The following is a 26,862-nucleotide window of genomic DNA, read 5'->3' as shown; positions in this document are numbered from 1 at the left end:
CACACCCTCCCCTACCCCAGTCCTCCTCTCATCACTCACCACCACCCCCACCCCAACGGCAAAGAAAACTGCCACTGAATAGTATGGTGCTGAAGAGAAAGGCAAAACAAATGAACATCTTCCCTAAGAGTTCATAAACTCAATACAGCCCTGATGTGTAAAAAACCGGCATTTATGTAACACAGGTGGACCAAAAACCTTTAAGCTAAATACTTAGCTTAAAGGAGTCCTGGAGTAGTAGTACCTCATGTTCCTGGCAGCGACAACTGCAAATGTTTTCTGAAGGAACCAACCTTTAATTCAGTTCTCAAAAACTTCAGAGACTGCTCTACAGAATATGAGCTCACAGTTAAAAAAAGTTTGTTGTTGTTTATATATATGTATGTGTATCTCACACAACAAACACCATCAAATGAGGCAGCAGGCAGCAGGGCACAGGAGAGACAGTGTAGAATGTGACGCGCGAAGGTTTGAAAATACTTGACTCTAGATCAAGTGCAACTAGAAGAAGTAAGTTGTACGAAGAAACTACAGTGTTAAAATATCTAAAAAGTAGTCAGGAAAAGGAAAATATGCACAATCGATTAAAAACTCAACGGATGACGAAGAAAAACACTAAATGATGAAACTAAAGTTACTTAGAAGACAATAGAGACAAACATGGAAAATACAAAAAATAGTTTCACAGAATGTATCACACTTAATTGGGGCATTATTATAGTCACATTAAGTAATATCAGAAACTTCTTTAAAACCATTACAGTGCTTCCTCTTAAAAATGTACAGCAATTAAAAAAAAATTAATTCACAGGCCAAAAGCCTACCACAATGTAATGGAAAAAACTTTATTCAAAAAACATAATAAAAACATATCATTTTTCTTTACATTCTATATACAATATTTAAAATACAGAAAACGTACAGATCAAGACCATATGGATCACAAAGTCTTCATTAGAACCAATTCTTAAGCTATGGCTTTAGCAATGACTTAACTTTCTTTGAAACTCTAAGAAAAGATGACACAATACAGCATACAATTTTGTTATAAATTATTGGGGTACCCTGTCACTTTCAGATACATGGTCTACAAAGTTTCCGATTTTACATTTTATACCAAGTACCTAAGGCAGGCAAAGAATGGCCTACTGTGAGATGACCAGAAAGTGCCAGATGTGTTTCTGTGATCAAGTCCCTAAACTGCTTATATTTAACAGAGGGAAAAAATACAACAGAAACACTTGTTAAAAATCTCAAAGCAACATAATCTACTGGGTTTAAATAATTTTCTTATCAAACCTACTACACTGCAGATATGAACTGCACAGGCACCTTACAGATCGCTGAGCAGCAGTAAGGTGGTGGCCGTGGCATTACTTCCAATAGTTGTTTTCAATGGGAACATCAAGACAAGACAGTAAAATCAATCAAAATCAGGACCATACCATCATCTCTGCTGGGTAACTGCTCGGAAATGGAGCCTGAGGAATCCTTTCTGATTACAGATCTTTTGGTTTTTCCTTGCCCAGTTCGACTTCTTTGTCGTACCATAAATCCACCAATACCTATCCAAAACAGAAATTGGGGAATCCTGTAAATAACTAACTTCTCCCTGTATTTCCTCCAGAAGCAGGATGAAAATGTTTAGTCTCACAAGTGAGGAATATCTCAAATTCAAATGGGCTAATTTAAATCAATAATCTCATTTTAATGCAAAATAAAAGAGTTTGGAAATAAGACGTCAAAGTTATTGTTATCTTATTACTAACCAAACAGGAATAAAGAATTCATTGAAATACAGAAGACTGCATGTACTTCTTCTAAACAATGTCACAGTAAACATTATAGTGTATTATGCTTGTTTCCTTAATGTCAGTAACTCACAGACCATTCAAATTATTTGTACGTTAGTTGAGGGAGAGCAGACACAAGATACAAATTAAACTAGGTGATCCCAAAGAAAGCCAGCACGGCTTCTGGGGAAGTGTGTCCAGGTGCCCCTAGTAAAGTCAAGACATGAGACGCATGCAGCTCCAGTGAGGGCACGGAACCTGGAACCGAATGGTGCCATTCTGGTTACTGGCAGACTTTGGGCAAGTTATTTACCTTTCCACTGCCTCAGTTCCCTCACTGGTAAAACGGGGATAATGTACAGCATCTCCTACACGCAGGTTATAAGCACTAAGTAAGCGAACACACATAAAGTGCTGAGACTAGTGCCTAACATACAGCAGCACTGACAGCTTTTATCACTGACAATATACTTTGTGACCTAATGGGCCCCTCACACGGGTCCCTGACATGGATGACTTACTTCCATGTAAGGCAGATAAGGAAAAAAACAAACAAAAAAAACCCCTGAACATTTAACTCTTAAGTTCCTGGAAGGAATTCAGACATGTCTAAAAAAAGTAAGTGCCTTATAAGCCTCATAATGACAAAGAAATGAAATTATTTTCATACAATGATTGAATGAAACTCATCTAGGCATTAATTACAGATGTGGCCCATCTGGAAGGAAAATCTAGTGGAAAACAAACACAAAGTTTTTCCTTACACATCAAAAGGTATTTAGATCATTCTTATCAATACAACAGAAGCAATCAGAAGAATAAAGACTGGACTGATTCAATATACCTCACAGCAGAGTGGGTGGGATCGAGGTTCCAGAGGGAGGGGATAAATGTGTACTTACAGCTGATTCAGACTGTTGTACAGCAGACACTAACATAACCTTGTAAAGCAATTATACTCCAATTTAAAAATACACTTAAAAAATTTTTGCTTAAAAAATCCAAAAATTTTCATAAGCAAACTGCCTAAAAAGAGCCTAGAAATTCTGTATTATGAATATGTCAATACTTTTTTTTCCATTAAGGCAAAAAAAGTTTGACAAATAAGACAGCTTTTCTCTCCCCTCCCCTGAGGCAGAGAGGAAATAAGAGTTCTTAACAGTCACATTATTAACCAAACTATAAATTCTAGGAAACATAAGAACTCTGTCATATCATCTTCATATTGTACACTTTACTGGTTGGTACTCCTGCACAAAAAATGCAGTAAATTTAAAAAACAAAAATATTAGAAAGTGAATGCTAAATCATGAAAGAATTGACAGAGGTACACATCAAGGGAAAACATATGTTTTATTGTGAGTCAGTCACATACCCACACTAAGACATTTATCACCTACAAAGTTTATTTCAACTGTTTAGTTCTGTCAATTATACATACAAGTTTTAGAGTTGTTAAGGAGTTATATTTCATCCTGATCATTTCATTATAATTGAAGCCCTATTATATTTTTCTTAAATTAAGTAAGTTTTGATTGTAACTGAAATGCCCAGCTAAGGCGCTCTACCTGGTCGGTACGGTTTCCGTTTTCTCTTTTTCACGCCCTCCGTTCCTTCGGCCCCCTTAGCTTCATCATCCACAGCTTCTCGTTCAGGACTAGATTCTGATTTTCCATCACAGTCCATGAGTTCTCCTTCTGGAAAAAAGTAAATGTACAGACAGAACTGACAAACTGCCGAATGTATAGCTCCTATGTAAGAGGAAAGACAAAGCAAAGTGGCTGCTGAGCCACTCTAATCGTGCATCCCACCTGACAGGGAGAGTACAGAAAGAGACGGAAAAGGCCCCCGACGGCTGGAGAAGTCTTGCTACTCAGTGCACCCTTCTCAGGAAACGCAACACGAGGCTCAAGGAAGGGAAACAGAGAGGATGCTTGGAAGGACAATTATAAATCAATCTGCACTTAACCTATCACTCCTTGCTATTAATTATGTCTTCAGGTCCAGGACCCGAAGGCTGTCTCTCTAGCCTAGAACTCTCCTGAGTTGCAACTAATCTGTAATTAGATATTACCCAGTTACTGGAAACTCTACATACAAAATTGAACTACTAATTTGAAATGAACTTCCTCCCTTCCTCGGGATTTGCCTGTCATTAAAGAGCAAAGAAATGTACCCTGCAGAAGCCAGACTCCTGGGAGACAGTCTTGACAATGCCTCATTTCTTTTTTCATGCCATCAAGGCTCCTCAGTATCTCTCAAAGGCGTTTTACTTTTCTCGACTGTCATCTCAGTCCAATCTCAACTTACTGCCATTCCCTCCCCTCCTATCCCTCTCCTTGCCTCCAAGCTTACCTTCCTCCCTAATCGGTTCTTTAAACTGCAGCCTAAATGATCTTTCTATAAATACCTATCAATTTTCTGCTTAAGAACCCCTTAATGTCTTCCCAGTAGCCTGAGAATGAGATTCAAACTGTAAGGCCCAGGTGATGTGTCCTGTGAGTGCCACAGCCTCACTGCCCCCCCACCAACTCACACTCAGTTCCCTGTGCTCATCAAGCCCTCCCCTCTGCCTGCCCCTATCCCCCATCTCGGAGAATTTATCTCCTGGAGAATCCCCACAGTTACATGTTCCTGTACATTAACATTATGCGTCATTTGAATTGGTTCTCTTAATGTCCATTTCCTTGCTAGACTATATTCTTCTTAAAAACAGCTATCAAGATTCTTATTAACAGCTGCATCCTTAGCATGGTATGTAACAGGTGTTCAATAATTTTCTCACGGAATGATGTAATCAATGCAATTAATGCATAAGAGAACACTTTTAAAACCATGGTAATCAAAGCTTTTCAAATTATGCTTTATGCTGTGCTGCAGGGGGGAAAAGTTATCAAATACATTTAAGAATAAATTGTTAACACTGTTCTTCAATATTGAAAGTATTATGCATAACATTTCTATAATACCATTAGCACTGTGCTTTTTTTTTTCAGTAGTATTAATATTAGGTCAATGTTCGAGGTCAATTCTATAATTATTCTGATAATTGCTTTCAATAGCTAAAATTAAACCATGAAAATTTATTTACTGAAACTTAGCAAACACCAAAGAAAACAAAACAGTGTAATTACTTACCTTAAAATAAACCCACTGAAATATATATGAGAAGGAATTTAGGGTTAGATGGTAGACTAAAAATCTAACTTCACTCTCCCAAAACCCTACACAGAGCAAAGCAACTTATTTTAAAAAAACAAACTTACAGAGAGAGAGAAAACAGGAAAGAAGAAAAGCCATAACTTTGGAAGGAGAAAGCCGAAAGATGAAAGACAACTGAGTTAATCGCAAATTCTCATTTAAACGTGGAAGGAACTAAAAAAAAAATCCAGCTTATATCACAATCTTCAAAAGAGTGAGGAACTGGCAGAAGCAGGCACCTTTGGAAATGGGTAGCAGGAAGCTAAAACACAGAACTTCATTAACTACAGGAGCCGCAATCCCTATGACCGTCCCAACCCCACACGCTGGGAGGCCGCCAAGCGCACCCACAGGGTTTGGGACTCCTGGGACTCAAACTGCACACTGGGGCGATGTTCTAAAACAGGATTAAGTGACTCCAGGCAGGTTAAATGCTGGCACTCTCATCTGGGGGTCTTTCCCCACTAAACTCCCAGAAGGTCAGAAGCTAAGCCTCTACGCCCCAAGAGGAGACAGGAGGTCCTCCTGGGAAACTGAACCAGCCCCAGGGAAAGGCCTAAAGGCGCTGGCACTGGGGGATTCTCCCAGCAGGAAGCTGAGGGCACACAAGCTCCGTCAACACAACACCCACAGCCTGAGGCTTTCCATCAAGGCCTTAACCCCTCATTGTTTTCAAAAAACTATTTGTTTATCCAATCACCACTTTTAGCCTTCACTTTTAATCACACACGGACAACCAAGACTTACTAATGAAAGACAGAGACCTGAGACCACAAAAAGCAACTGGGAATTGAAAGACTATGTGGGAAAAAGAAAATATATATAAAAAACTTTAACGTAAGATAAAACACAGGAGAAGCAAGAACAGGATGCTATGCAAAGGAGCATTCAAAGGAAGAAAGCTCTTGGAAATTAATGCATGGTATTTAAGAACAAAAGAAAAATGAAAATCAGTAAGGGATAGAAAGCTAAAATAAGAAAATTTACTTTAGACTAAAATGCAAAGACCTGAGCTGGAAAGGAAGAGAGAAAAGACAGGGAGCTTGGGCTGAGTAGGTGAGGCACCAAGGGGAGGAGCATCAGGGGTTTCCAGAGTGTTTCCTAACGCTGAGGGGCGCGGGATGAGGGGCCACTCAGTGCCCAAGCAAAGAAAGGGAAACTTAAGAGAATGAAACAGACGCACCTTCATGAAATTTCAGAACACCGCGGACAAGCAATGTCCTAAGTTCCAAACAGAATCCAGAGACAACACGGACCATACCACGTTCCCTAAACAGTAGAAACTAAAAGATGCTGGATCAATGACTTCAAAATGCTGAAGGAAAACTGAATTCCAACCTGGAAACGGTCAGGAGGGTGGGTACATTTTCAGAAATACATAACCTCTCAAATTTGCCTTCCATGCACTCTCTAGAAACTCTGAAGTTTCTCAAGAAGACATGTCCACCAAACGAGAAAGAGAAATATACGAAACCTCAAGACCCTCAGAGTAGACTGGAAAAAAGAAAGGGAAAAAAAAAACCCAAAGAAACCAAAAAAACCCTAGAGGCCTCTCAAAATGGGAACTGAGTTACTTACAGCCATACAAAGGAATATGAAATGAAAAATGGTATAAAGGCAAAGAAAAGAACATTAAGACCAAAAAAATGCATACCCCGAGAGCTTGGACATGAATTAAAACACGGCCACAAGGACACACAAAATGGCCGTTGCTGGAGAAGTGAACCGGCCAGACACGGAAAAGAGGAACACTCTTATTCTTGTTTTCAAAACGTGAATATACTACTTGTCCAAAAAACAAAATTTAAAGAGTCGAGGGAATGAGCATTAACAAATCGCAAACGTACCCACCCAGCTGCTTTCTCTCGTCTGCTCTGGCCCCTCTGAACCTACCCTGACCCTCCCTGCCAGAGACTGAGTGCTTCCCGACGCCCCCACCATGTTGTGAGGGGGCTCCCCCGGGGCAGCAACCGAGAGGGAAGCATTGTGATCCCACTCTTGAGACACAGACTCTGTAGACTGGGGGCGGGGGGTGGTTTGTATTAACAGGGTACTCCGATTTCAGTAGGTGAATTACAAAGAAGCCCGCTTTTACTGGACAAGGAGTTTGTTTCTGATATGCTAAGGTGATTGTTTATGACTTATTTCCCTCAAGAAACACTCATCAGTAGAGTTAAAAATTAACCGCACAAAGATGGGTATTGCTGCCATATTTCAGAAGCATTACAAGTCCATGTGGACTTTGTTTTACGTGTATGATATGATGCACGGTATTACTTCTAAGGGGATGTCTCTGCTGGCAGCCTCAATTCGGAAACTGTGCAAGTGCAGAAATATCCACCATTTCTCACAGCACTGTTTCCCAGAACAGTAGTCATTGGGAAAGCCGTACAGTCTTTTTATTGATGCTTTGTTTTTAAGAGGCTTTATAATCTCATACTTTGGGAATTAATGTGTACTATCAAGAAACCTCTCAAATTTTGTGAAATGCATCAGATTTAAGTTAGGACTATGAAATCACTTTTCAGGAATTTTCTAACGGCCTCAGAAGTGACAGTTTTTCACCATACTCTGGGTGACGGACATCGGGTCAATTCATCCCAGAAACACAGACTACTTCTTTACAAGCCCCACCCACTTAAAACTTCAAAATGCACTTCTGTTCCACAGTACATGGAAAGGGACATCCTGGGCGCAGGTCTTGAGGGGGGATCTTACACAGAAACATCAGAACGCTTTTCTCCCAACCACACAGACCCAAAACCACACTACTGCGTAAGAAGTATCAGGATAAACTAGGGGCACACACAGACCCACTGTAAGCCACGAGAATCTCTCATCTGACAACTGTAACAGCCTCCTGCCTGAACCACTTGCCACAGCTCTTGTGCTTCAAACTGTTTACACTGCAGCAGAGTGCTCTTTTAAAAATCTAAATAAGCTCATGCCTCCCTTCTCACCAGAAGCCTCCGACAACTCCCCTCCCATTTACAGTGAATCCTCAGGCAACGCTCTGCGGTCCTAGGGGAACTCCCGAGTCGCCCCCCTCTCTTTACACCTCTGCTCTCATCGCTGCCCTGTGCCCTTCTGCTCACCCTGCTGGACACACAGCACACATGCTGGCGCGCCCCACCCAGGGTCTATGCACTGGCATTCACGCCGCCTCTTCTCTCAGGTAAGAGCAGGTCAGGTCATCTGAGCCCTCACCCCACTGTCTGCATTCCCAATTCCTCTCAACAGCACTTGCCAAACACATTTTTATCAACTTATGCTGTCATATATTTTTAATGATCCTTTTTTTCTAATATTAAAATGAAAGTTTCATGAGCAGAGAAGTTTATCTGCTTTGTTCACTGACAGAACTTCCAACATCTGGTGAACAGCAGGCATTCACTAAGTACTGGTAAATGATGAGATGTGATGCAACGAAAGTAATTCTTTATTTTTGAATCACCTGAAAAGAAACAACCACTCTCTACAGATAAACAAGCCAATGGTGAGCTTCTTCAGAGATAAGCAGAAACCTCATATTGAATTTAATGGGCTTCCCTGATGGTTCAGCTGGTAAAGAATCTGCCTGCAACGTGGGAGTCCTGGGTTCGATCCTTGGGTTGGGAAGATCCCCTGGAGAAGGGAAAGGCTACCCACTCCAGTATTCTGACCTGGAGAATTCCACGGACTATACAGTCATCGGGTTGCAAAGAGTCGGACACGAGCAACTTTCACTCAAAGTTACTTTTTCATCACAAGAATTCAGCTAAAAAAAAAATATGTATTTTAACCAAGAAAATGTTTACAAACAGATGTTTTATGATAACCATTGTGAATGTAAGCTTACACTTGAAAAAATGGTGGTTTTTCATTTCTAGAATACATGGATGGGTTCTACTTCAACTTAGCCATGGCATCTAAGCTCACAGCCATCTGAGGAGGCTTTCACTGCCATCTAGCAAATCCTGTATTTTCAGATTTGTGATCTTCAAACATACAATGCTCCTGGAAATTCCTCTAAGTTGATTCTACAAGGATACATGAAAGGAAGAGAACCCAAAAAGGCAAGATGCAAGATGACCACTCTCTTAAGACAGGGTCACACCAAGGGTTATCCTCTAAGTCAGCAGAATTTTGTGCTCTTTAGTGGATAAGTCCTGTCTGACTCTCTGCAAACCCACAAACTGTATCCCACCAGGCTCCTCTGTCCATGCGATCTCCCAGGCAAGAACACTGGAGTGAGTAGCCATTTCCTCCCCCAGGGAATCTTTTGGACGGAGGGATCGAACCTCTATCTCCTGTACTAGCAAACAGATTCTTTACCACCGAGCTACCTGGGAAGCCCCCAGAAGGATCTACCCTTGGGTAAATCACATCCCTTAAAAGCTCTTTTAGTTTTCTGCAAATGTATTCCATGGAAAATATGTTAAGTATTACCTCGACTATCGTCCATTTCGCCGTCCCTGGAATGCTCTGACTGGATGTCTGGAGGGGTCTGAAGGACAGCCACACTATTCTGATTTATGATCTTCAACTTCAACTTTGGTTTTGACCGTTTTCTTCTTGGAACGGTAACCGTGAGGCTCTGTAACTGAGTCATCCCTGATTCCGTCAAACACACACCATCCTGGGTGTAGGTCTTGGGTGGATCTAAAATTACAATATCCCAAGGAAACAAATTGAAATTCTCCTCTTAATTTTGACTGTTAAGTTGATTACTTTCCAATAAGGCCCATGTCAAGGTAACGTGACTTCTATAAACAAATTACCTATGAAACGCACAATTAGAAGTATTCAATTAAAAGTAATAGTTGGCCAAACTTCTTTGAATTATAGACAGACATCTTGTAAATTTTTTTTTAAAAAATGGTCTTCCTGGCATTTCTATCTTCATGTATCAATATAGGAACTTAAAAAGCAAGCACTGAAGCTAAAAAGCAGTGCTTCAGCCACTCAAGTATGAGTTTTTTCCTAGAGTAGCCTTTCAGTGTAAAAGGTGAGGATGAATTTACACAAGAGAAATAAGAATACTCCAGAAGCCCATTTGGAAATCAAAGTATCAGTATAATCACCTACAAGGAGAGGTAGTAAATAACCAGAAATCCTGCAAAATTTGAAGTGTACAAAGTTGCTGCTCATTAGAACAATTTCTGTGCTATCCAAATGTTTTTGTATCAAATGAAATCAAACAGAACTATGCAAAAGAATGACAGTTTAAGAATCCTGTTAATCACTATTCTAGGCTGACCTATTACAGAAGAAGAACAAGTTCTGAAGAGATCTCTGTTTGCTAACTAAGTTTCATTGTTTAACTAACACAATACATCAATGAAATCAAAGCAAGTATGTAGTTAGCAGTTACTTCAAAAGTGGTTATTTTCACTGCCAATTTGCTGAGATTTGTAGGAATACTGTCACACTAAAGCTGGAAAAGACAGGCATTTTGTATATTATTAGAGAAATGATTATCAACATTAGGGACTTTACGCTGAGAGTGATTAAGGCAGGAGTCGTGTAACAAGTCAATTACATAAAAATCAAGTGTTTCTTTGCAGTCAAGGAAAGCATTTCAGATTTTACCTAGTTCTTTCACTTTTGTGACAATTTGTGCTACAAGTGAAGATTCACAGCAGTCTGAGGAAGGCACTGAAATTAAAAAAAAAAACTCATAATTTTTTCAAAAAATTTAAAATGTATTTAAAGATTTACATATGGCTAAAGTTTCTACTGCTGCACCCATTTTAGTGAAATAAATGCTTGAATACTAAGCAGACTTAAAAGCTGTCTTGAAAACAACAAAACAACAAGGAGAAACAGTGGAGGAAATACTACGTAGAAGAAAAACGATAAAGAATTGATGCTAAAAAAAAAAGGATTGATGTACTGGATTTCTACATATGCTTAGTAATTACAAAATTATGAGTCTTGAAAGCTACGCTTACATCTTAGAGCTAAAATATATTCTTAATTTACTTCCTTTATGTAAGTAGATTGTTTTAATATATTAACTTGAGGTAATAAGAGTTAATTTAAAACAAAAAGTAACTTATTTTTCATAAAACGCTTTCCAAATAACAGCTTCACAAAAAGAGAAAAAGGAGCAGCGTTGAGCCCACTCGCTGGTTCAGGACAACAAGCACAGGCGAGCTGTACGGGACAGCGGACTCACCACTCAGATCACCTCTTACCATTTGATGTAGGCATATAGGGTCTGCACAGGCTACAATCGAAACCAATGTCTGCTACATTCTCCACTTCCTCTTCAGTACTGAAGTTCTGACAAACTGCATGCATCCACCTAGAAAGACCACATTCGTAGTTTTGAAAAAAGAATACACTAAGGATGGTTTCTTTTTAAAAACTGCAACATTAGCTAACAGCCTACAATCATGAAGCCCCTAAGTCTCACATGCTCCTTCCATCCAGCCCCCATTTCTCTCCCTCCTAACCACCCCTGCTGGCCCACAAAATCCATCAGAGCTGAAAAGAAAAAAGGAATGGGAACAAGTACCAGGAAATAAGCGGAAGCACTTCATTTGAGGAGGATCGGACAATCACTTTGTAATCTATCACAGACAGCCAGGACATTGGCTCAAAGTGAAAATGTCAGTCAGTCACATCTGACTCTCTCCGACCCCACGGACTGTAGCCTGCCAGGCTCCTCTCTGTCCATGGAATTCTCCGGGCAAGCGTAGTGGAGTGGGTGGCCATGCCCTTCTCCAGGGGATCTTCCCACCCCAAGGACTGAACCTGGGTCTCCTGCATTGCAGGCAGATTCTTTACTGTTTGCGCCACAAAGGAAGCTGGTGAGGGCAGGCAGAAAGGAATGGACAAGACTGTGCGTGGTGGAGCATACACAGGCTCCAGACGACATGTCTCCTGTGAGGTGGATAGAGCTCAAGGAAGTGAATGGTCAGTGGGAAACGAAAGCTGTCATTCTGCCTTACAACAAAGAACTGGTAGGCAGAGTCCTGAGAATCCTACGCCACTGACGAGATGCTATGCTGACCAACGCTATGTGAGCACTGCTAACACAGCACAGTAACAGGCCCCCGAAATCAGCCCTCAGGAAACGCCAAGTGAAACATGCTAAGCCTGGAATTGAGAATATAAAAAAGAAAACAAGTTTCTAGCCAACTAAAAAAATCTGGAAAGGAAAGATCTTAACTTCATAAATTTTAGATAGAAGAAAATTTCTTTTCCAATTTTCTTTTGCTATATTTAAGGGAGAGAAGCTTGCAAAAACAAGAGGGGAGAGAGGAGAGCACAGCACCTGTCACACTGTCTGCACTGCAGAATCAGGTCCTCCTCTCTGTAGTTCCGGCAGCAGACGGGGCAGGAGGACAGGCTCGCACAGGGGGCGCACTGGGTGTAGTTGTTCTGCCACTCGCATCTCGGACCTGCGGACGTGGCTCCACAGTGCCTGCACCACACACACCTGGAAGCCGACACGCACAGGTCTCAGCCCTGCTTACCCGAGTCACGGCGTGGCTGAAACTCACAGAGCTACACACGGACACAATAGGGGAGGTACTCAATGCAAATGGGAAATACTTGCTGATTAGTGATACCTGTCATCATTAACACACACCACACAATTAAGCAGGTGTGGCTAATCTGTGAAAACTACAATGATGTGGCTCAGTTCTGAACCTAAACGTCTGAGGAGGAAACCAAAGTCCCAGGGTACCATTTGCACTTCCAGCCTCCTTTGGGAACGGTTTGCAGGGGAGGGTCGAGGCAGTAGGTGTGGTAACTTATGTCACAGTCGTCGCACAGCAGGAGCCGCCCTGGGTCCGTCGCCTTCCCACAGGCCTCACACACGGTGCACTCAAGGCACCGCCAGCCCTTGCTCAGAACCACTTTAGTGATCTGCAAAAGAAACCACCAAGCTGTGTGATTCATACATTGATCCGCGCCTCACACAAACAGGATCAAGTACACCCTACAAACTGACACGGTGCTCCCGTGCCCAGGAGCAGGAGAGGGGCAAGCGCTAACGCTCACTGTGGCCCAAGCCCGGGTGGCCACATGCCTGTACTTTTAAGAGCCTGCCTAGTGGACACAGTAACTGACATTTTCGCGCCTCAGTTTATGTAACTATCGTGTGCTCTGGATTTTATGGATTTTAAAGAAATCAAGTAAATTATCCCCAAACTGTTTCTTTTATTATTATGTGTTTGGCGGCGACAGGATCTTTATTGCGGCACGTGAGCCTTCAGCTGCGTGTGAAACTGAAGCTTCCTGACCAGGCCGCCCGCACTGGGAGTGAGGAGTTTTAGCCACTGGACCACCAGGGAGCCCCCCCGTGATTTTTAATATAGGACTTGAAAACGTATGGATACGGTTTCAACCTACGACATTTCATGAATTCATGATTCTTAAAGTTGTGTACATCACGTAAGGACTTGTATATTAAAATCAACATTAAAAATGCAAAACTCTTAAGGTGTAACATGAATTCCCAAGGTGCCTTCATGGTTTTGGAGGATTTTAGGCTATGAACCTAGGACTTTTAAAGTTCACATTCACTCCTCTATTCTCCTTTCCTTCAAGGGTCTAACTTAGTAGAAAAGTTTGAGAACCTCAATTCCTCAAAGCAGCCACATTACGTAATATTAAGAATCTGGAACCAACTAAAAACATCTAATAAGATTAGAGACTATGTATAAAAAGGACAACAAAGAATCTGTAATAACAGTACAGCAAGTGATCAAGACAGAGAATAAAAGTTCAGACCATGAGGAAGCTACATGGGAGGAAAAGAAAAGTGAAATAAATGATCAACTATCAAAACAGCACAGATTTTCTAACTTCAGATCCTAAAATAGACTAATAGTTTTCAATTCTACAGGAAAATACTTTTCAATCCTTAACCTAGCTAAACCAGCAATTAAACTGAAAAGCCTTTTTAGACATACAAAGACTCAAACTTCAGCTCCTGAGTACTCTCTCTAATGAACTTAGCGATATGAGGCATGAAGTGAGGGCATATACCAAGAAAAAGGAAGCATGGGATCCTGAAGGCAATGAACCCGACGTCAGCCCAGAGATATTAAGGATGAGAACTGAGCAATAGACCCAGAAAGTTCCAGCTCAGAACAGAGAGTAACAGAGTATAGAAGGGGTGGGCCTTTCCCAGAAAAATAGGTACTCGCTGAAATAATGTGCTATCATATTTCTACAGTAGGTAAAAAAACAAACAACAAAAACTAATGGAAAATCATCAATCATTATTTTCTTCTTGCTATAAAAAACTCCACGAAAAACAAACTAAACTCATACTATACTATTTAGGTCTCCAGTGAACATTTATGGAGTCATAACCAACGTGAAATTAAAAGACATTTGCTACTGGGAAGGAAAGCTATGACAAACCTGGACAGCATATTAAAAAGCAAAGACATCACATTGCTGACAAAGGTGCGTATAATTAAAGGCATGGTTTTTCCAGTAGTCAGGTACGGATGTGAGAGTTGGACAATAAAGAAGGCCGAGCACCAAAGAATTGATGCTTTCAAACTGTGGTGCTGGAGGAAGATTCTTGAGAGTCCCTTCAACAGCAAAAAGATAAAAAACCAGTCAATCCTAAAGAAAATCAACCCTGAATATTCACTGGAAGCACTGAAGCTGAAGCTCCAATATTTCAGCCACCTGGTGCAAAGAGCTGACTCACTGGAAAAGACCCTGATGCTGGGAAAAATTGAAGGCAAAAGGAGAAGGGGACAGCAGAGGATGAGACGGTTAGATAGCATCACTCAAACTCAATGGACATGAGTTTGAGCAAACTCTGGGAGATAATGAAGGACTGGGAAGCCTGGTGAGCTGCAGTTCATGAGGTCACAAAGAGCTGGACACAACATAGTGACTGAACAACAAAGAGTTCTTAACGTTTGAGACGAGCCACCCCAGAGTGAAGGCTCTGTGGACTCAACTTAAAGCTTAAAAAGAAGTTTCAAAAGGTTCAAACAACTGCCTAAACAACAACAAAAACTCAACCCCTTTTTTAAAGGAACCAAATCCAGACTTTCAACAATATGCTAACTCAATGCACCATGTCCTTGTGCAATCGAAAATTACTAGATGTTGAAAAAGGCTGGAAAACATATCCTAATTAGGAGAAAAAAGGGTTAATATAATGTGATGTGTATGACAGAAGCAGCAGACAATTATAAACTTTTCAAGGACTTGTGAGGCTGTGAAGTGGAGGGTGGAAGTTGGAAAGTAGGTTGGTGAACCAAAACACGTGCTCCAAATTTGATGAAAACTATCAACCCACTGATCCAGGTAAAAGAAAATGTCCTTTTGCATATGAATGAGGGTTTGGTGACAGTGGAAAGTGAGCAGGGTGAAATAATGAGTTTTTACTACATATTCTAGTAGTCAACTTTTATGATCAATAGAATGAATCAACTTCATGCCTTACCAAAAAATAGTATAAAGTATCTTTTAATATTAAATGTATACATTTGTTCTTATACTTTTTCAAGGCAATGCAGGACAATTACCACAAATTACCTCAAGGAGTTTCTTAAGGTAACACTTTAAAGGCAATATTTCAAGTATATACTTAAATATTGTCACATATGTATAATAATCCTAACAAACAATAATTGATTAATTATAAGAACTGGAGTTAGCACAATACTACTCAGTTCAAATCGTAACATTTATATTTAAGTGTATTTACCTTAATACTGACACAGTATGGATGGTAACACTGACCACACTGAGAACAGGCAAGTAATCTTCCCTCTGCTCCTTGGCCAAAACTGCCACAAACTACACACATATCCTGAAATCAAGAAACAGTAACATATTTTAAATCCAAGACCAAACCAAGAATATGCTAACATGCTAATTTTACAATCTGTATAAATCACCTTCTTCATTGATATAGCTCTAGAGCTAAATAATCAGTTGGCCAAAAAATTTGTTAGGGTTTTCCCGTAAGACGCTGTGGAAAAACCTAACAAACCTTTTGGCCGATCCAATATCAGATGACACCAATGTCAGTGCGAATGAGATGAATTAGAAATGGATGAGGAGGAATGCAAAAGTGGAGAACAAATAATTTAGTTCAAACCTGATGCAAAGTGAACTTGTCACTACTAGAAAACAGCACAACGGTGTTGTGCATGGAGTTCTCCTCTTCATCCTTATTTGATGAAGCGTCTGCAGCAGACACCTGTAAGAAGCACAACACACACAATGTGAAGTCACACTTCTCACGTGGCTGCAAAGTTTAAGAAGATTCATATTTAAAATACAACTTTTTTGCCAGAGATGACACTAACAATTCTAAATTAGACTATTACTGCCAAGATAATATAAACACATAAAGTATGGCATTTTTTACTCACTTGTTTCTTTATAGAGCTACAAGTCTCACAGATCAGGAAGTAATGAGAAAACAAACCTGTCTTTAGGAAGACTTGATTAACCAAAAATTCTAATCAAGAAACAAAGAGTGAATTATTTATGTGTACACATACACAAACACACACACATATGTATGTATCATTCTATTTCAGTGACTCTTAAAGCCTGAAATAGGTGCACTCCAAACTGAGATGTATAAAGATATAAATACAAAATACACATCAGATTTTAAAGACTTAGTAACAAACAAAAAATGTAGATATAGCTCATAAATAATTTTGTGCATTTTATAAATTACATGTTGATATGATGCTATTTTGGACATAATGAATCAAAAAGTATATATTAAAATTAATTTTTTAATTAATTAATTAATATTTTAATATATACTTTTTGATTCATTATGTCCAAAATAGCATTTCATTGTTCCTTTTTTTTGATGTAGCTACTAGAAAGGTTTTTTTGTTTTAGTAGGTAGAGGGTGGGTTTTGGCCAAGCTGCGTGGCTTGCTAGATCTTATTTCCCCCACAAGGGACTGAACCCAGGCCCTTGGCAGTGAGTCCGGGTGGAATCCTAACCATTGGACCTCCAGGAAATTCCCTACAAAGTTCTAAATTGCATATATAGGTCACACGGGGCTTCCCTGGTGGCTCAGATGGTAAAGAATCTGCCTGCAATGCAAGAGAACCGGGTTCAATTCCTGGGTCAAGAAGATTCCCTGGAAAAGGGAATGGTTACCCATTCCAGTATTCTTGACTGCAGAATCCCATGAACAAAGGAGCCTGGTGGGCTACAGTCCTGGGGGGTACAAAGAGTTGGACATGACTGAGCGACTAATATCTTAATACGTTATGGGTCGCATATTTCTTTTTGGACAGTAACGCTTCAGAATATAATCATTTTGAGTAACTTATCAAAATTTCAGTATTAGCCAAAGGATGATCAACCACAGTCATTAAGTTATGTACTTAGTTAAATTTGACCAAATCAACTAAGTACACACTGACTTGTTAATAATTATTTCCAGCGTGCTTATCATGAAAAAAGCTCTGAACTGGATGTTAAAAACAGAGGATAAGAAAACCAATGCCAAAATTATACACCCTCTTTGCTTTAAAAGCTTACAATCTAATGTGGAAGAATTGAGCTGAAACACAAAGTAAAAATAGAATTATTGTTCTTAACAAATACTGACAAAAGAGTAACTAAATAGAAGGAATATGTTACAGTAATACATTTTTTCAATATACGTGAGTTTAAATGCAGTTTTAATGGACATTTCTACTGTTTCACAATGTCAACAATAAAAACTATTTACAGTCACAAAGGCCTAAAGATAACAAGGGCAAAGTATAAACAACCCAATCAGTCAGCACGAGGGAATGACTAAAACTACAGAATATCCAAACTTATGAAGAATTATGCAGTATTTAAAAAAATATCAAGGTAGAAATCTGTATGGATTTCCATACAGGAAATCATCACACTACACTGTGGAGTTGAAAAATAAGCTGCAGAAAACTATGCGAGCTGCAGCACCATGGCATCAAACACAGCAAAACGACTGTGTGTCTGCCCAAGGACACACATCCTAGGCTGAAGCATAAGGAGTTGCTGGTTCTGCCGGTCAAAGGCAGTTCAACGCTGGCAGTCTCATATGAATCAGCCTAAAACGTAAATTCTCCAAGCAGGTCAAAGTGAGAGAACTAGGACTCAGGAGGTAGCAGCAGTAGAAACACTCTGATCTATCTGCAGTGTTTAAAATTTTTAAATTAAGGGAAGTGTGAAAGTGAAGTCGCTCAGTCGTGTCCGACTCTTCACGACCCCATGGACTGCAGCCTACCAGGCTCCTCCATCCATGGGATTCTCCAGGCAAGAGCACTGGACTGGGGTGCCATGTTTGTAACTCACTTATTAACAAACAAGCTACATGATCATCTCTACAAATGCAAAAAAAAAAAAAAAAAAAAAAAACCAAAAAACTGACAGAATCTATTTTCTGACATCTACTCCTGATTTTAAAAATATCACAGCAAACTATGAATAGAAAACAATCTCCTCAAACTGATTTGGGATGTCTATTAAAACTAAACACCATACTTAATTATGAAAAACTATCTGCTATCTCCTCAGGGTCAAAAACAAGATTACCTAAGCTCATCACTTCTATTCCAACTGTGGTGAAAGATATCGCAAATTCAATAAAAAACAGACACAAAAGGACTCTAGATTAAAAAGACAAAGTTTATCTTTGTCTTTGCAGACAACATGATCATTTATGTAGAAAATCCAATGGATTCTACAAATAAGCAATTAGAATAAGGAGTTTCATATGGTTATAGTATACACAACCTTACTGTGTACACAATCAATACACAAAAACAAGCAGTATTTCTAAATACTAGCAACTGACAAAAACAATCTGAAATTAAGACAAAACTACCATTAACAACAGCATAAAAATATGGTCTGCTAAGTCACTTCAGTCGTGTCCGACTCTGTGCGACCCTATAGACGGCAGCCCACCGGGCTCCCTCGTCCCTGGGATTCTCTAGGCAAGAACACTGGAGTGGGTTGCCATTTCCTTCTCCAATGCATGAAAGTGAAAAGGGAAAGTGAAGTCACTCAGTCATGTCTGACCCTCAGCGACCCCATGGACTGCAGCCTACCAGGCTCCTCCGTCCATCGGATTTTCTAGGCAAGAGTACTGGAGTGGGGTGCCATTGCTTTCTCCGTAGGTAGAGATAAATCCGATTAACAGTGTCTGTTCAACCTGTCTGTTAAACTACACATCACTGAAAGAAACTAAAGAAGTGGAAATACTGGCGTTCGTGGATTCAAAAACTCAATATGGTTAAAATGTCAATTTTTCCCAAGTCAATCTATATTTTGAACACAAACCCAGTCAAAATTTTAGCAGGTTTATTTTATAGGTACTGACAAGCTAACACTAAAATTAATATAGCAGTACAAAGGATTTAGAATAGCCAAAACAACTTTGAAAAGTAGAAAATCCAAAGACAAATAGTGTCCGATTTCAAGAGTAGTTGTAAAGTAGAAGTAATCAAAGCGGTGTAGTACCGGCCTAAACAGAGCAATGGTATAGTGAGATTAGAAAAACAGATCCACAAATAAAATGATTTTTAAGAATGATGAAAGGCAATTCAGAGAAACAGTGCTCAAACAACTGGCTATTCACAGCATGTAAACAAAATGAACTTTCATCCTGATTCATGCTATAGTTAAAAAACTCAAATTGGATCATAGATCTAAGTGCAATACCTTTCTAAAAGAAAGCAGAGCTTCTTTGTGATCCTGGATTACGTAAATATTTCTCAGCACCAGAAAACACAACCCAAAGGGGGAAAATATCAGTAAGTTGGATATTTATTGATATATAAATATATCAATAAAGTCAAAATTAAAATCATCTACTCTTATCAAAATTAAATCAACTCTATCAAAATTAAATCATCTGCTCTTCAAAAGACTCAGTTAAGAACATGCAAAGACAAACATCAAAATGCAAAAAAAAATCTGCAAATCATATATATGATAAAGAGCTTGTGTCCAGAATAAAGAAATCTCAACTCAGTAAATTAAAAAAAAAAAAAAAAACTACTCAATTTATTTTTAATATATTAAAGATGTGAAGAGTGACCTTATGAAAGAAGATATAAATATAGCAAATTAGCACCTAAAAAGCTGATGAACATCAGGAGTCACTGCTGCTGCTGCTGCTAAGTCGCTTCAGTCGTGTCCGACTCTGTGCGACCCCACAGATGGCAGCCCACCAGGCTCCCCCGTCCCTGGGATTCTCCAGGCAAGAACACTGGAGTGGGTTGCCATTTCCTTCTCCAATGCATGAAAGTGGAAGTGAAAGTGAAGTCGCTCAGTCGTGTCCAACTCTTAGCAACCCCATGGACTGCAGGCCACCAGGCTCCTGCGTCCATGGGATTTTCCAGGCAAGAGTACTGGGACTGGGTTGCCATTGCCTTCTCCACAGGAGTCACTAGAGAAGCACAAAGAAGACACTATTAACATGCCTGTTACACTGGCTAAAATTAAGATGACTGGCCACACCAAATGTGTGTGAGTAGGTGGAAGAAATGGAGCCTTGTACAGTCTTACAAATTTAAAATGTCACACCCAACGTGACAACCAGCCTTTCCTTGAAAAGCTAAGCCTATACCTACCATATATCCAGCATTCCATCTCTAAGTAATTATCCATGAGAAAAAGTGCAGATATGAACTGAGATATAAAAGTTTCAGTTCAGTTCAGTCGCTCAGTCGTGTCCAACTCTTTGCGACTCCATGAATCGCAGCACGCCAGGCCTCCCTGTCCATCACCAACTCTCGGAGTTCACTCAGACTCAAGTCCATCGAGTCGGTGATGCCATCCAGCCATCTCATCCTCTGTCGTCCCCTTCTCGTCCTGCCCCCAATCCCTCCCAGCATCAGAGTCTTTTCCAATGAGTCAACTCTTCGCGTGAGGTGGCCAAAGTACTGGAGTTTCAGCTTTAGCATCATTCCTTCCAAAGAAATCCTAGGGCTGATCTCCTTCAGAATGGACTGGTTGGATCTCCTCGCAGTCCAAGGGACTCTCAAGAGTCTTCTCCAACACCACAGTTCAAAAGCATCAATTCTTTGGCGCTCAGCCTTCTTCACAGTCCAACTCTCGCATCCATACATGACCACAGGAAAAACCATAGCCTTGACTAGACGGACCTTTGTTGGCAAAGTAATGTCTCTGCTTTTGAATATGCTATCTAGGTTGGTCATAACTTTCTTCCAAGGAGTAAGCGTCTTTTAATTTCATGGCTGCAGTCACCATCTGCAGTGATTTTGGAGACCAAAAAATAAAGTCTGACACTGTTTCCCCATCTATTTCCCATGAAGTGATGGGACCGGATGCCGTGATCTTCGTTTTCTGAATGTTGAGCTTTAAGCCAACTTTTTCACTCTCCTCTCTCACTTTCATCAAGAGGCTTTTGAGTTCCTCTTCACTTTCTGCCATAAGGGTGGAGTCATCTGCATATCTGAGGTTATTGATATTTCTCCCGGCAATCTTGATTCCAGCTTGTGCTTCTTCCAGCCCAGCATTTCTCATGATGTACTCTGCATAGAAGTTAAATAAGCAGGGTGACAATATACAGCCTTGACGTACTCCTTTTCCTATTTGGAACCAGTCTGTTGTTCCATGTCCAGTTCTAACTGTTGCTTCCTGACCTGCATACAGATTTCTCAAGAGGCAGGTCAGGAGGTCTGGTATTCCCATCTCTTTCAGAATTTTCCACAGTTTATTGTGATCCACACAGTCAAAGGCTTAGGCATAGTCAATAAAGCAGAAATAGATGTTTTACTGGAACTCTCTTGCTTTTTCCATGATCCAGCGGATGTTGGCAATTTGATCTCTGGTTCCTCTGCCTTTTCTAAAACCAGCTTGAACATCTGGAAGTTCACAGTTCACATATTGCTGAAGCCTGGCTTGGAGAATTTTGAGCATTACTTTACTAGCGTGTGAGATGAGTGCAATTGTGCGGTAGTTTGAGCATTCTTTGGCATTCCCTTTCTTTGGGATTGGAATGAAAACTGACCTTTTCCAAAGTTTAGAGCATATTTATTTCTAAGAGACAAAAAAACGGACATGAACTCAATGTTCTTAAGTAGGTAAGCAGACAATACACACTGCGGCACACCACACTATGTAATGCTCTTCAGCAGCAAAACGGAGCGCACTGTTAGCAGACAAGAGCGTGAATGAGTATCTAAGTAAGGACGCTGAGTGAAATATGTCATATCAAAAAGAGAATATTCAGTACGATTTCACTTATGAACTCCAGAAAATGCAAACACGATGGAAATCAGATCAGGCACTACCCAGGGGTGAGGCCAGAAGGAAGACAGGGATCTTCCGGGCAGCACAAAGGAATTCTGGGGTTGAGGATGTTCTTAATTGAAGCGTGGGTTTCACGGGTGCAACCATATGTCAAAACCTACACAACTATACACTTCAAATATCTGTACCTTATATCAATTTTATCTCAGTAAGTCTACCAATTTGGGGAGGGGTGGGGGGGGGGAAGGGAGGGAGGAAGACAGGGAAGGAGGAATTTGCTTTTTTCAAAAAGGACCAGCATCCAGGTTTCTTTACTTCTTTAGTAGGAAAACTGAATGATTCTACCTGTCTCCTGAACTTAAAATGACAATTGGAATCTAAAAAACAGGGTATCAGTAAAATAGTAAAGTCACTGCATGAAATGTTTGCCATTATTTGCCAAACATGGTTTTTTCAACACATTTAAGTAAAGCCTCATAATGTGCCAGTGAGCAAATATTTACCAACCTGAAATTCAAATTAAAAGACAATCAAAACCTTCAACATTTTTAGAGTCCACACTAACCTACAACATTCCTAATGTCTTCTGTAAACAACATTACAACACTGAGAACAACTACAATCAAAAACTTAAAACGCCCGCATAATTAAATTCTTCATATAAACTCAAGAATATGACAGGAATTTTTTGTTTTTAATAGAAGAGCAAATATATTGCATACTGGATTTTGGGAAGGGTTGGCACAGAAAGGTCAAAGAGGATGGGAGGAAAAGAAAAAAGGCATGAGAAGTGTTGATTCTATGTAAGGCAGGAAATAGAAAAGAAACTTCGTCAGAGGTTTAAAAAGAAAGCTGGCTCAGTGGTAGAGTCCTCCTGCCAATGCAGGAGACACGGGTTCGATCCCTCATGCTGTGGAGCAACCCAGCCCGCTTGCCACAACCACTGAGCCTGTGCTCCAGAGTCCATGCTCCGCAGTGAGAGAGGGGACCACAACGAGAGCTCCTGCACCACAGCTAGAGGGCAGCCCCTACTCGCCAGCCTCACCTACAGAAAAGCCCGCGGAGCAACAAAGACCCAGCACAGTCAGAAGTAAGTAATCACGCAAATTGAGATAATTTCAGCCTATTTATGTGACTCTCAGCATCTAAAGTTCCGTTCAGCCGCTCAGTCGTGTCCGACTCTTTGCAACCCCATGGACTGCAGCACACCAGGCTTCCCAGTCCATCACCAACTCCCGGAGCATGCTCAAATCATGCCCATTGAGTGACGTGGTAAGAGTGAGATTATCATCAGCAGCTGACACATTAAGGACTACAGCAAAGGTAAAGGGAGCAGGCCTTACCCCTGGTAACACGACTGCCCCGATTCCACTTTTCAATTTTGATCTGCCTCGGCCGCCTCGTCCAGACAGTCCTGCACCACGAGGTCTCCGCTTTCCTGGAAATCCGGACCCCCGGCCCTACACAACAGATATGGAAAAGTCAGCATTTTACAAAAGCTCAGAAGAATTTTAAATCCAAATGTGAGATAAACCATCATATGAAATGTTACACAAATACACTTGCTTCTTTTATTCTCATCGAATGACAGCTATTAAGTGACCAGGCTTATCATTTGCAACTTCCGCTATGTGTTCTACAACCTAAACATCTGCAAACTTAAAAATCAAACATGGGTCTGCCACTGTGAATGCCCTGCATCAGTAAACACCTGTCACTGTATTTCCATTTGCTAACCTTACATTCAAGGTGGCTAGAACAGACACACCTCTATCCAAGTGCTTTCACGTGTAACTAACTTTATCACATACAGAGCAAGTGTAGGGAAGGACTCTCTCTAGCTGGCTTCTTACAAGTATACTAAAGTTAAGATACGCTGAGTACTTACTACCTACTGCTCGAGCACTTGTTCCTCTCAACAATCTCATATGGTCACTACTATCTTATTATCCCCATGTTAGAGATAACTTAAGAGATAAGTACACTGAGGAATATGGGCTTTCGGGCGATGCTAGTGATAAAAAATCTGCCTGCCAATGCAGGAGACTCAAGAGACCTGGGTTTGATTACTGGGTTGGGAAGATCCCCTGGAGGAGGGCATGACAACCCACTCCAGTATTCTTGCCTGGAAAATCTCATTGACAAAGGAGCCTGGTGGGCTACAGTCCAGCCAAAGAGTCAAACACGACTGAAGCAACTGAGCACACACGCACAGAGGAATAAAATGGTTAAGTAACTTGCCCAAAGTCATACAGCTGGCAAGTCTGGCTCCAGTGTCTACATTTTTAACCAATACTCTGTACTGACACAATGCATGAAAAATAATTTAAGTATACAATAGTAATTTTTTGTCATTAAAATTGTCAATTTCCTTTAATCATTCAAAAGCTGATGTAAAAGGCTTGCTTTAAATCACTGAGATAATAAATACTTAAAATAGAAATAATTTATCTGAATTTTTACCTAATACAAGAAAGAAATCTTTGGAAAAACATGTTGAATCTCCTGATATTTTAACAAATAAGTACTAAGGTTATTTGTTTTTATGATTTTCTTATTCTCAGATTTATTACTACCTGAAAAAAACCTGACATCTACACACCTAATTACATATATTTAAGATTACTAAAATGCTTGGGAAAATCCTGATTTTTTTTTCCCCTCACAAGTGAAATAATATGCCACATCTTCAATGGATCTCACTTTTCATAGTTTGAAATACTGAGCTCATTACCTCCTTGGCAGAACGGTTTCCAAGTACATAAATTATGGCTATACTGTGAGCATAAGGAAGACACACGTGAACAAAGGGGAAGGGGGTCTTCTTCCCTTCAGTTTAGTAAGTTACAGCCAGCTTCTAGTTTTCCATCTGTCTCTCTTTATCCTCTTAAGCTCCTCTCCTTCAAATATCAAGCTTCTCGGAACAAGGGACAGGGTAGGGTTGGACTGGATAGTTTTTGTTTTTTAATCGGTATAAAAGACTTTTTACAAGTCAGTGATTGAATCAAGACTATAGTAATCCCTCAACTCATTTTTCCTCAGCATCCAATGACACAGGTAAGAAAAAGTAAAAAATGAGTGGTATACGTTTCAAAATGGTCAAGCAAGACTTCCAAGCTCTTAAAAAAGATATTTACGTTTTCAATACCTTGCATTGGTATCTGAGTTGAAAACTAGTTCTTCCAAAAGTGATAGAAAATAAGAGAGCAGAATCTAGAACCCCTTTGAAATCCTTATTCTAAATTAAAGACCATTATTCCATAATTAAGTAAAGAAGATGAAATACTGTCTTCTCTAGTCAGTAATGTTTTAACTTTTCAGATGATTAACATTTTTTCAAATTAATTTTTCACCCTTCAAAATGCATCAGATTGCTTAACTTACAGTCAAGGACTAGCAGAATTATCCACCAAAGATATGAAAAAGTTTCTATAATTTTTATTAACAGACAATGAAATCTGCCGCAATTCTGCTATTTCTTCTCCAATTGTATATAAAACATTAATGCAGTTTTACTTTTGTTCTTTTCTGAGCAACAAAATTTTATATCATGAATGAGTCCTTAATTACTTTATAGCCTACGGGACAAGGATTTCCCCCAACAGAAAATATACTGTTAATTACAATATAGAAGGAAACATTAAAAAGGTATTAGAAATTTACACTTAAAATCAGTCAAGTAAAATGGCAATTTAATTTCTTTCTAGTCCAGGTTTTTAAAGGCAAGCATGTTGCTTCTTCATATTAAAAATTTTAGATGTAAAAAGTGGCTCTGGAAACCAGAAAAGAAAAGTTTAATTCTTAACTTCTATTCGGACAAAACCAACCAGAAAGAAATGACATATGAATGTAAATGCAGTTTTATTTACCACTTTGATGCTCCAAATGGCACTGCCAGGAAGCTGCCTGGGTTTAAAAATTTCCCGACCTTCTGAAATGTCTGGGGACCAGGAAGGTGGGCTCACTGTATTATGGGTACTCCAAGCCCCCTAGGATATGGCAGGTGAGAAAATAGATGTATAAAACTCCGCAACGTAAAAGTCAAAGCCAGCAACTAAGGAATTTTAGAACAGCAAAAACAAATGCAGACGTATGGAAACTTAGGACAAATTGCTTCAAGGAAGTAAGGAAAGTAAGCTTATCACTTAACAGTGACTTCATGTTTAAATGTTTGCAGCTACAATTTACATTAAATGTTACATTCCGGTTGAAACATCAGTACAATAAAGCATATTAATTTAAGGTTTATGCGACATCAACATTGACTTCTGAACAGCAATTATAGCATGAAGATATAAATAAATGTCAATCAAACTTTAAATATTAAAACTATAAGAAACCATTTGGGCATTACTCTTTTCTAATGACTATCACTCTACCAGAAAGGGGAAATGAGTAAACTTAAAGAATGTTAGGTATACTTCTTGCTATAAACCACCGAAACAGTAGGCCAAAAGATGCAATCAGAAACATGAGCCATCAACAGACACATTCACTGTAAAATCTGGAAAGTCAGTTTGTAACCGTAAGATGTAAACACCATTATAATCCTGCCATTTAATTACTGTTCCTTCAGTGCCCACTAGTTGTGGACTTTGGTTTTTATTTTTTTTTAGGGGATTATTACACTTAAAGTACATCCAAGGAACTAATT

At 39.7% G+C, this 26,862-nt stretch overlaps 1 protein-coding gene across 50 annotated transcripts in view; it reads right to left on the bottom strand.

Moving 5' to 3' along the window:
• KMT2C (lysine methyltransferase 2C) overlaps positions 1 to 26,862 on the bottom strand; it is a 261,212-nt gene that overhangs the window by 60,777 nt on the left and 173,573 nt on the right. For 40 of the 50 annotated variants that reach the window (XR_015161892.1, XM_086394748.1, XM_086394777.1 and 37 more), the window contains 11 exons: positions 26,078 to 26,197; positions 23,552 to 23,668; positions 16,072 to 16,173; positions 15,676 to 15,780; positions 12,676 to 12,857; positions 12,259 to 12,423; positions 11,174 to 11,283; positions 10,566 to 10,631; positions 9,423 to 9,635; positions 3,362 to 3,490; positions 1,446 to 1,565 (listed from right to left, as the gene is read on the bottom strand). Coding sequence is in view for 49 of the 50 variants with exons in the window: in XM_086394748.1 (XP_086250874.1) it covers positions 1,446 to 1,565; positions 3,362 to 3,490; positions 9,423 to 9,635; positions 10,566 to 10,631; positions 11,174 to 11,283; positions 12,259 to 12,423; positions 12,676 to 12,857; positions 15,676 to 15,780; positions 16,072 to 16,173; positions 23,552 to 23,668; positions 26,078 to 26,197 (1,429 nt within the window). In the remaining variant the exon portion in view is untranslated. The remainder of the gene's footprint in view (positions 1 to 1,445; positions 1,566 to 3,361; positions 3,491 to 9,422; positions 9,636 to 10,565; positions 10,632 to 11,173; positions 11,284 to 12,258; positions 12,424 to 12,675; positions 12,858 to 15,675; positions 15,781 to 16,071; positions 16,174 to 23,551; positions 23,669 to 26,077; positions 26,198 to 26,862) is intronic. The other 10 variants (XM_086394769.1, XM_086394763.1, XM_086394776.1 and 7 more) reach the window with 1 other exon arrangement.

Source organism: Bos grunniens, chromosome 4 (genome assembly GCF_055505025.1).
Source record: "Bos grunniens cultivar Pamir isolate PY7600 chromosome 4, Bosgru_T2T1.0, whole genome shotgun sequence".
Lineage (NCBI taxonomy): Eukaryota > Metazoa > Chordata > Mammalia > Artiodactyla > Bovidae > Bos > Bos grunniens.
The sequence above is the reverse complement of the archived record's forward strand: the minus strand, read 5'-3'. Positions and strand labels throughout refer to the sequence as shown.